This window comes from Embiotoca jacksoni, unplaced genomic scaffold (assembly GCF_022577435.1).
Source record: "Embiotoca jacksoni isolate LCO1_2020_lvr unplaced genomic scaffold, fEmbJac1.0.p SCAF_30, whole genome shotgun sequence".
In the NCBI taxonomy this organism is placed as follows: domain Eukaryota; kingdom Metazoa; phylum Chordata; class Actinopteri; family Embiotocidae; genus Embiotoca; species Embiotoca jacksoni.
Window position 1 is genome coordinate 3,270,224 of NW_027185382.1, and position 10,571 is coordinate 3,280,794.

Below are 10,571 nucleotides of genomic sequence, written 5' to 3' on the forward strand. Positions count from 1 at the left end.
ACGGTCCATCCTCCATTATTCACCAAGCATGCAAATACATACACACAAAGCACATCCTCTCTATCTTCAATTATTCAGCAGGTGGGAGTGAGCGGGGATGTTCAGCACTCACACACTCCTCTGCCACGCTGCCCCATTCAACATTAATAATGAAGCCTCCAAGGGTGCATGTGTGTGTGTGTGTGTGTGTGTGTGTGTGTGTGTGTGTGTGTGTGTGTGTGTGTGTGTGTGTGTGTGTGCACGTGTTGGTCACTAATGCAGTGTGTGCCAATGTCATGTTACAATGTTTTATTTATGTAATGTATGGAAAGAAAATGACAATAAATAATAAAAGTGTCAATAAATAAATGCAGAAGCTGAATAGGTTCTTTTTCCTGTTATGTCAAGAGAAGGTTTTACTGATACTCGGGCCTCTAAACACCAAAGCTCCTTCTTGATTTAATGGGTTCCATGTTTCGGTGTCGACTCCACATACCCGCCTGACAGCCTGGGGATACAGACCATTTTATAAACAGCAGAAATATGATGAAAGCCTGAGAGGTGAATGTCAACCAGCTGGACCTGAGACATGGGTCTTTATGGAAGACGCATGTTGCAGCGGAACGTTTTGAATTTTCTTTCATTAAAAGGTAAGTCATTTCATTAATAATGGATTACTGAACTACGATTCATTGACCCATGTTGAACATATAATAAGGCTTTCCAGACTCTGAAGTCGAAGGTAATGAGCCTGTTCTTTCCGTGCAGTAGAAGGTTTCTGGTGGCATCACAGACTAAACTTCACATAGACATGCATCATCCAAATGTTACGGATCCCTATTAAATAAATGTCTTCAGTTCTGCTCTGCTCATTTGCTGCAATGAACTGCCATCAATAAATAAATCTACTGCTCATACAAACTGCATGCACTTCACAATAAAACAGTTTTAAGTGAAGCAGGAAGCTAACATGATTTATTTTGTCTAAAAGAACTATATATGCTTTTTTTTTTCTTTTTTTTTTTAGAAGGATGTCATTTTTGAGACTTTACATGGATAAAATATAAATTATTGAATGTTTTATGAATATTGAAGAAGAGAGACACTCAGAAAATTAAAGGAAACATCTTTTCAACCACCAACAGTAAGCAAAAAGGTGTGCATAGTTTATGAAACACAACAGAGCGCCTTGTTAGCATTGAAGATCAGGTAAGAAAAATACAGATAGGACTGATTTGTGATGTCTTATTTGTGCAAAAAGACCAGTTAGCTTATCAGAATTTAAAATAAAAGGTTTACGACCAAATGCACACCTTCGCTTTCCTGTAATTGGTTACCGAAGTCTTTAAAACTTAGAATAATAAAGGTTGAAATTCAAAAAACTACTACGGTATGCCAACATTGTAACTTTAAAATGCATTGCCCCTTTCCTGCAGCATGCTGGCTGAGGTTTCCAGATAACAGGCTGGTTAATGAGCTCGCCTTCTACTTTACCCCCCTGTAGTGAAAAAATGCCCAAAGGATTGCCAACATTAGTGTAAGCTGCTGGCTTATCTCTTGATTCACCCGTTAGACTACACCTACTGCACAAACACACTGCGAGGCATTGTAACAGGAAAAGACAGATTAGGTGAGTCAAGGTCGACACACAAAGGCTCTTTTTATTTCACTGAATCTGTAATAAACGCTGAAAACAACTGTCATTAATTTGGGTGGTTCACTTTTCAATGTTTTTTTGCTCATTTTAGCTCAAGTCTCCCTGTTTCTGATGCCTTTTCCTTCCCTTTTCACCAGCAAACAAACAATCCCAGCATAAACAATGAATTATTATCATGGGATCTTGCTGCTCTGACGTCAGCCATTTCATTTATGGATGTTTCTGCATGTGTGTGTGTCACCATGAAAGAGTTTGAGGACAAAAAAAAAAAGAAGAAAGATTTGACATCAATTTAGGATTGTGAAAACTCCTCAAACACTCATGCAGATGACATCCCTCAGAGAGACACCAAATCCCAGCCCTCTGTCAAACTGTCCACTCATACACACATCCTCAGGCGGCGGCACACTAACGACCACATGCATTCTTGGCATTTTCACAAAAGCCAATTACGCCTTCCGCCGGACCGGCAGCTCTGGATGTTCGACGAGACGGAGATTCTCTCCGGATTCCTTCCTAATTATCATCACAAAAGGTCCCCCAAAATTAAAGCCGATAGTACAGCAGCTGGGTTTTCTGAAGGCATGAAACCACCGTCTCCGTCAGCTCGCGGCTGACATTAATTCAAGAATTCCAGAGTACCCCCACTCGGAGATGACATACCGAAGCACCACAGCACCGATGTCATTAAAGCTGCTGCCGGTGTCGCCTCTCGGAGGACTTCTTTCTCTGAACAGTTTTAGGAAGCAGCAGCAGACACAAACCTCACCTCAGACTCACTTATAGACACGCTGACACTGGGATTCAAAACACATACAAACACTCTGGACACCGCATCAGGGTGAATATACAAACAACACAGTTATGTACATTTGTGACCCAGAGGCTGCAGGGAAACTGAGATTAAAACAGGAAGACAATAAAGGCTGCAGTGTGTTTCTGTCTGAGATGCAGGCTCAGGGATCCGTAGGTGCAGTGTGCTTAAGACAGGAAGCTGGCTCCTGTCTCACTTCCTGTGTATCTCCAGGAAGTCCAGATCTCAGATAAAGTGAATGGAGCATATTAATGAAAAACAAATCTGAATATTCCCACTGATTCACCACGCCTCCTGTGTTTGTTTGTTTTTACAGATTAGCATCAGTCATTAATGTCAGAGTGCCGAAAGAGAGCGATAAATAAAAGAGTCCTGAGATGAAAAGACGTGCAGAGAAACACACGAGGTGTTTTAATCTCTCAGCTCAGCCCGAAAGGCAACTCTGCAACTGAAGCTTTTTATTTGGTGCCAAGGCTTTCATTCCATGTTAATGATCTGGACTTATCTAACAGGTTTCAGCAGAATGCAGAGGTGTGTTCGAATGACTGATTTCCAAAATATGAGAACTAAGGTTACGTAGATGTTGTCACAAAGGAACCTCGTGATTCATGATGCATTTTATTACAATTCTGACAGTGCAGCCAAAATCATGTGTAATCAGTCCACTGCAGGATGTTGCGTCAGTATCGCTTGAACAGTGCGGATGACCGGGATCGAAGGAGGAGGTCATGAAGAAGTAGGTAAGGAGCTGTTGGATGGATCAAACACAGGACATTTGCCAGGTGACCAGGATTGGTGAGAAAGAAATGTGGAGGGCTTTTCTTGTGTCTCGGCAAAAACCTAAGCGAGCCAAAACCGGACACTGACAGTGTGCTGTAGTGGACTGATAGGTGTATTACATGGTTTGGGTGGGAAGGTGGTTGTTTTTGTCCACTGATAATGAAAAGTATGATGGAAAACAACCAAACTCTTGGACTCGGATGGAGCAGTTGATTTGTGTGCAAAACTCACACATACAAATACTCAAAGATGTATGTCCGGATTAACAAATCAAGTCTGTAATCGTCCACCAAAACGCTACTCACCGATATCTGGAAGACTTCCTGTGAGTCATCGAGCATCTGGACCCTTATGGAGACCTGTCGGCCGGGAGGCTGGGTAGGAGGGCGCAGGCCCGGCTCCAGCGTGGACACGCCGAAACTGTCGGGGGCACCCAGCCTCTGCCCGGCTGTAGACGGCCTGTCGGCTGGTTCCACCATGGTGACAGACTTATCAGTGAGGGGCTGTTGAGCTGCAGGGACTTCTGTTCACGTCTGGGGGAGGAAGGAAAGACTTTTTACTCAAAATTCAGGGTATGAAGTTTGTGTCTTTATAAGTGCTTCAAGCCAACAATCTCCTGAGTCTGTGATTTGTTGGGCTTCTTAAATACATAGTAGGCAGTTATAAACAGGAGGGCTCATGCATTTCCTCCAACATCTAGGCTGCTACACAGAAATAGCACAGTTACATCACATCCTGTGCGTTGGAACATTTGTGTACACAAACTCCATGTAAGGCACTCCAATATTGCATTTATAGGACATGCAAATGCTTTTAGTGGGTGTTGGATAGACTAAAAACTGCATTTTAAGAAACCCAGGCCGTGAATGTGAAGCAGAGAGCTGCAGAAACTGAAAAGCTCCAGCTGCCTTCTCTAAATAAGTAACGCTTTAATACTGCCTGACTTAAATGTGAATAGAAATCTACCCTGTGCCTCACTTAAAAGGGAGTTTGAAGGATCCTTTGTGCCAATGGAGAAAACACTGCTTGGATGGAAACTCCAATTAGTTAAAGAAATGTGTGAAACATCTTCAGTATACTTTAAATTGGCCTCGCACAACTTAGAAACCACAAGACATTTAGTCAGAGAGTTTTTAAGTGGTAATTTTTATTTGGCTGGGTGATGACATGAGGTGTATAAACCGCAGACTGGGGCAGCCCCCACACAGCATGGCCAGATGCACGAAGAGGCAGACAGACGCGTGTCACACCTCTCCAGACGCTCACTTCTTCCAGCACATGCAGGTGGGATTTACTGCGTTTCATAGGAGCTGAGTGCAGAGCTCGGTTTAAGGCCAGTTCAGACTTGAATCAAAGCCTCACAAGTAGGGCACATGGGATACGGTCTGAGAAGACACAAAGACACCCAACCCAACCCAACCCACCACCCCCCTCCCACCCTCTCTTCTTTCAAGCACACAAACTTTTCAGCGCCCGCCCGCCCCCCCACCTCCATCCCACACTTGATAAACCTCAGCCTCAGACAATAAATATCCCTGGCAGACAGCTAGTGACATCACGGCTGAGGAATGTTTCAGAAGACAGTCAGTGGGCAGTGCAGGGACGAGGGTTACACACTGCTGCACTGCCCTGACACACAAACACACACACACACACACACACACACACACACACACACACACACACACACACACACACACACACACACACACACACACACACACACACACTGGTGATCCAGTGTTTGCAGCACTCTCCAACAACCACCTGATTGTCGATAATGAAATCCCTATTTCTTTACCTTCTGGGATGAAACTGCTCTTTTGTCGGTCACATTTACTCACATGCAGTCATTTCTTGTCAATAAGTCAATATGTCGTTGGGAAAAAATTGGACATCCTGTTGATTAACAGGTTCTAGTCGAAGGTTTTAATCCGGTCTTCTCCTGAGCAGCATTTATCCTCATTTTAAAAACACACCATGTCTTGTTGGTGCTGAAAAATGGAGCTGGACCAGTACGTCGATCAGAAATTTAGAAAGAGGAGTCTTTATGAAGATATGTTGTGACATATTGTGATCTGACCATTTTAACTCCTAAATATCTCCCTCAAAAATCCAGAGTTGGTCGAGGTGCAGTGACAAATTATCCATCCTCGCTTCAACAGCCAACCTGCATCTGGATAAACACGCCGTTGTAAATATTTAGGGACAAATGGGTGGTGCAGTGAGCGGGGATGACCTACATCAAAGACTACATTAAGGCAAACATCCATCCTGAATACGAGAAGTGTGCGTTATTCACCAGCTCCAACACTGTGGTGAATCTACTGTGGATTTGTGTGAAAGGAAGTACAAAAATAATACACCAACAAAAAGAAAATTAATATGCGCACATAATAAATGAATATCTTTAGATTTTAAACTGTTGCTCAGACAAAACAAATTACACTCTAGGGCATCTGTTTGGGTATTTTCAACTATTTTCTTTTCTATTTCATAAATCAAATGAGTTATTAAGAAGCTTATTAGTTAATGCTGGAAATACCTGCAGAGTTTTCGGTCAAATAGTCTGAAGGAGGAGGCCCCGGAAATGACACAGGAAGTGAATGTCTACCAGCTCCAGGGGAGCTACTCTGTTTCTGACCTCTGTCCTCAGTGGGAAAATGACTAACTTCTACTTTGTGAATGAACTGCATACTTCCCCACGAAACAATGTGTACAAGTAGAAAAAAAAATCAGTATTACTTTGATATCAAATCAAGCCATTCATTTCAAAAGTGAGACCTGACCAAAACTGGATTCACCATAGTTCTTAGCAGGGAGGTCACCTGTGTGTGCAAATACGTTGAAAAATCGTACACTATCCTCACTAATCCCTCCACCTGCACACACACAGGTTAATGCCTCTCCTCACCTTTGTGACAAAAGCTTCAAACTGGAAACTGGAACCCGGCCAAGGAAGTGACCTGACAATAAAGGGACCTGACATTCAAGTTACTCATTACACCTGTGGGAACGTTCGTCTGTTCTTGTGTGCTGCTTCCCTACCGCTCTGAAATGAAAGCTCTGCTCAGGTGTTTACTGGTAATTCAGCATCGGCCTGTTTGGGAGACAAGAAATGAGACGCCGACTGAGTGCTTCATATTCTGCTCTTGAAAGCCGACGCTCACTCACTCACGTAGAGCTGCTTATTTCTCCCTTCAAAGCAAAATAAGTGTCAACTCAAGAATGTGCTTTATGGCTAATCATTCACTAACAAGCAGGTGCCAATTACCCTGACAGACATCAGCCGATATTCAGCAGACAGCAGGGCTGATTTGCCTGCGTGTCTTCATTCTTTCCACAACAACTCATAAACAAGGAACCACAACAAAACACTGTGCTTTCAATGAGATTTGCAACACCAACAAAATCACAAATATGGTCAGTCTGATTAAAGACGCCGAGAATAAAAGCCCTGCTTGTTCATTTTGGGATCAATCTGACCACCAATTAAATCTTAAGAATGGAAATTTGGTTGCCAGAGTTTCATCATCTCTGGCTGGGCTGGAGAGGATTATACATGGAGAGAGTTGTGCAAGAGAGGAATACAGAGCGAGCTGGGCACACAGGCACAAAGGAAGCTACTGTGGGAGCAGGGCTTTAACTCACAGGGACCAAGGCCTCTCAAGCAGCCTTTGAACTGGTGTTAGTTGAAAGTTTCCCATGAGTTGGAGCGGGGGAAGCCCGGCCTGGGAATCGGATGCGAGTGTGTGCATATATGTGCATCTGCAGAGAAAGCGTTACGGTTACACAGACATGACCGCTTGGGGCTTTTGTTATTGAAAATTAGCAACTCTGACAGATATTAATGTAAAACCTGGGATGTTTTGTGCCTGTCTGCTGGTTAAGATTATCTCTGAGGTTAACTGAGCAGTCAGTTCTGACTGACGGGGTTTAAATGCCTGACAATGAGGACGAGCTGAAAAATCTGATATTACATAATTTAGGTAAGAATATTCACATGGATGTTGCACAATAGGCAACATTTGCCAGCTATAAAACATGTCTGCACTTTGATAAGACAAATTTAAAAGCCAAATTCGATTAATGCACTGGTCAACAAAATGCTCAATTATTCACCATGTTAAAGGGATCATGGTCACAAGATAATACAAACTACAAGGATGTGATTGTACTGTGTGTGACATGTTGGAGTTTCATATACTGATGAGCTCATTCTTCCTAAGTTTGCAGCAGTGTTTCTATTAGAGAAAAAATATGATTATGATAATAGGGTTGGAAAACAGTGGAAAAAAAAAAAAGAAAAATTGCTAACGCTTATGTGAATGTCTTTAAATGTCTAGTTTGGTCCAAACCTGAAAATATTCTGTTTACAACAACCAAACAAGTGAGAAAGATCACAGAAAACAGCATTTAAACTCATTTCTTACAATAAGTGAATTTAGCAATTCCCTTTAAAATACTGAAATAATAAATTGATCATCAGAACTATCGGATATCAAAGGTCAAACAATTGACTAATCCTTTCAGCTCGGATGCAGTGTTAAAACCTTGGAGTCCAAGTAAGACAGAGACAGATTCAGGCTGGACTAAAAAACAAGAACATGTTGTAAATATTCTGCCTGCAAGATCTACCTAGTTAGCTATTTCCAGAGCGCTGTAGTGACTGTGGGATTTGGTTGAAGGCTCTGAGAACAGTGAGGCAAATAGATCTTGCATTTCAAGTATTTTCCCATGATACCGTCATGAAGGTCATGAATAAATCACCAAGCTCAGAAACGAAAATGAAAAGCTAAAAAGTGCAGTCGAGATTAAGAGAAAATAGGATGCACAATGAGGACACAATAAAAGAATAAATCCAAGGCTCAGCTAGAGACCACAAAGACGACTCATTACCTGCCTCGTTGTGTGCATTGTTACTGACTACATTCAACATGGCTCAACTGAAATGTGACAGGTGAGGCTGAGACGGAGGCTCCGACACAGCACGCTTACACCTGTGCTTCATGACAGATCAATGGCTGCACTGATACCACGTTTTATCAAGGTGACACTCGCCATCAAAGCTGCTCTGCTGCCCGCAGGAGAATTACTATTGGGAGATTGTGTGTGTGTGTGTGTGTGTGTGTGTGTGTGTGTGTGTGTGTGTGTGTGTGTGTGTGTATTGATCTCAGAAGCCACCAAACAATAGCAAAATGAAGTGCCTATATGAGCAAGACAATGCAGACGGTGGGTGCTGCCACCCCACCGACCCCCCCGTGCTCTGACCTAACTCTGAAAGGAGGGGGTGCAAAATGAGCATGTGGCCCCCCAGAAAATCAATACAGGAAAGGGATGTATTTGTCAGCTGAGGGTGACACCTAATAGGTGGCCCTTTGTGCATCCTCCCGAGGGTGGGAGTTTGATTAGGGTTTCATAATGCCATGTTTGTCAGCTGAAATAAGACACACACACACACACACACATATAAGGCACAGTCAGTGACACACACACACACACACACACACACACACACACACACACACACAGTCAGAGTACAGTTGGCAAAGAGCAAGCCCCAGAATGTAGGTTAGCAGAGTAATCCTTTAGGCCACAGCAAAGATGTCAGTAAGCAACCTGCTCAACTCAGGACACTGGGCTACTGTCTGTGTGTGTGTGTGTGTGTGTGTGTGTGTGTGTGTGTGTGTGTGTGTGTGTGTGCTGTATATGTTAGTGTTTTATAATAAAACATATGTTTTGACAATGGTAAGCTCAGGCTGTGGTCAGGTTTTTTTTTTTTTCTTTAAAAGCATTGTTAATACGAAGCAGTAGAATAACTGTGGAAAGGAGCTGGAGAAAAAAAAATATTACAGTTAAAGCAGCTAAAACTACAAAAGGTTAAGTTTTCTGAAAATGTAGTAATGGATCAAAGTGGGCTATCGTCCTATCCACTAAGCTCACAGTAAAAGAAGCTCTGCTGGAGCTCTCCAAGATCAGCCGATTAGGAAAATAAACAGGCTGGTTGCAATCGAGGCGAGTTTATAGTAAAGAAATCAGGCTCATCGCGGCGTAAGGCACTGTTGCTTTAAAACGCAAAAGACATTTATGCGTAAAAACTGGTGCGCGTATTGCAATAAAACTGTAAATCTAAAGTGTGCACAATACCAGAAGAGCTTCGTGTAACCTCGCTTCATAATCCGGATAGCATGATTTCCTTACCCCCTCTTCCTCCACAGATCCACAGATTGTCCGGCAGTAAGAGCTTCTATTTCTAACGCGCTCGGTTAAATCCCACACCGGGCTGCCGTGCAACTTTTGCCTCCGTGTTCCTCTCCTCGCAGCAGAGCCGCTCCCTCTCAGGTGGGTTTCTGCGCGGTCGCCATTGAGCCAAATGTGGCAAGCCGCGCATTGAGCTCAACACTGGAACAATAAAGAGCAGCACACACCGCCTCCAGCACCGCGCGCCACGGCGCTGGTGTCAGCTGGAGAGAAAGTGCAGCTCCGGGCAGCTCAACAGCGCCACAAACCGGTGCTGTGGGGAGACGGCTGTGTGGGTCGGGTACCATCCATGGTATGATCGACATTATTAGTTATGAAGGATTAGTATTGTATTTTAAGTATGCAGATTAAGATTGTAGATGTAAAACACCTAGTTTTTACAATAGGGGGTATTTTAAAAGGGTAATATAGTTAAAATTAGCTCTAACTATGAATAATAACTCAGCAATATAATATTTATCATTATTATTATAGATAATGTAATGTAACCTAAAACATACGTATGAAGATTGTGTTCTTTTACTTTTGATTTGATACTTTTAATGTTTATGATACTCATGTTTACTGAGGATTTTTACTTACCTTGGACTATTTCTTCTTCCAGCACTGCATTCCGATTCAGGTTCTGTTCATTAAGAAAGAGATTTAATTATACGGTGGCACATCGCAGAGCATTTCATGCCACTTATTTCACAGTAAATTGTATAATCTGTTCAAATATATCAGTTGTGAATCGCGTCACAACTATGCTGGAAAAAAAAAAAAAAAAAAAAAAAAAAATAAAAAATAAAGAGGTGGCCAGTACGGGGATCGAACCCGCGACCTTGGCGTTATTAGCACCACGCTCTAACCAACTGAGCTAACCGGCCATGAGAGGCAGGTGTTAACAATGTCGGGTTACGTCATACGCAACATTCCCAGCTGGTATTAACAGCAGTAACTGTCACGATACATGATTTCTTGGTAGAGTTCAGTTACCGCAGCGACGGGAGGTCCGGTTTGTTGACTTTTATGTTCCTAACGGTGACACCACTTCACATATCACGACACCGGAACCTCCTGCAACGTAACTTAAGTACG

The 10,571-nt window shown here is 42.8% G+C and overlaps 1 protein-coding gene and 1 non-coding gene across 3 annotated transcripts in view; both read right to left on the minus strand.

The window, feature by feature from the left end:
- The window catches only part of LOC138207061 (FERM, ARHGEF and pleckstrin domain-containing protein 1-like), a 47,321-nt gene extending 37,662 nt beyond the window's left edge, over nt 1-9,659 (minus strand). For both annotated transcript variants that reach the window (XM_069164059.1, XM_069164058.1), the window contains exons 1-2: nt 9,432-9,659; nt 3,536-3,763 (exon numbers count right to left, since the gene is read on the minus strand). In XM_069164059.1, coding sequence (XP_069020160.1) covers nt 3,536-3,709 — 174 coding nt within the window. In that variant the 5' untranslated portion in view covers nt 3,710-3,763; nt 9,432-9,659. The remainder of the gene's footprint in view (nt 1-3,535; nt 3,764-9,431) is intronic.
- A 627-nt stretch (nt 9,660-10,286) lies between these two features.
- trnai-aau (transfer RNA isoleucine (anticodon AAU)) lies at nt 10,287-10,360 on the minus strand. Its single transcript has one exon. It is a non-coding gene; the product is annotated as a tRNA-Ile (tRNA).
- Between the last annotated feature and the right edge of the window lie 211 nt (nt 10,361-10,571).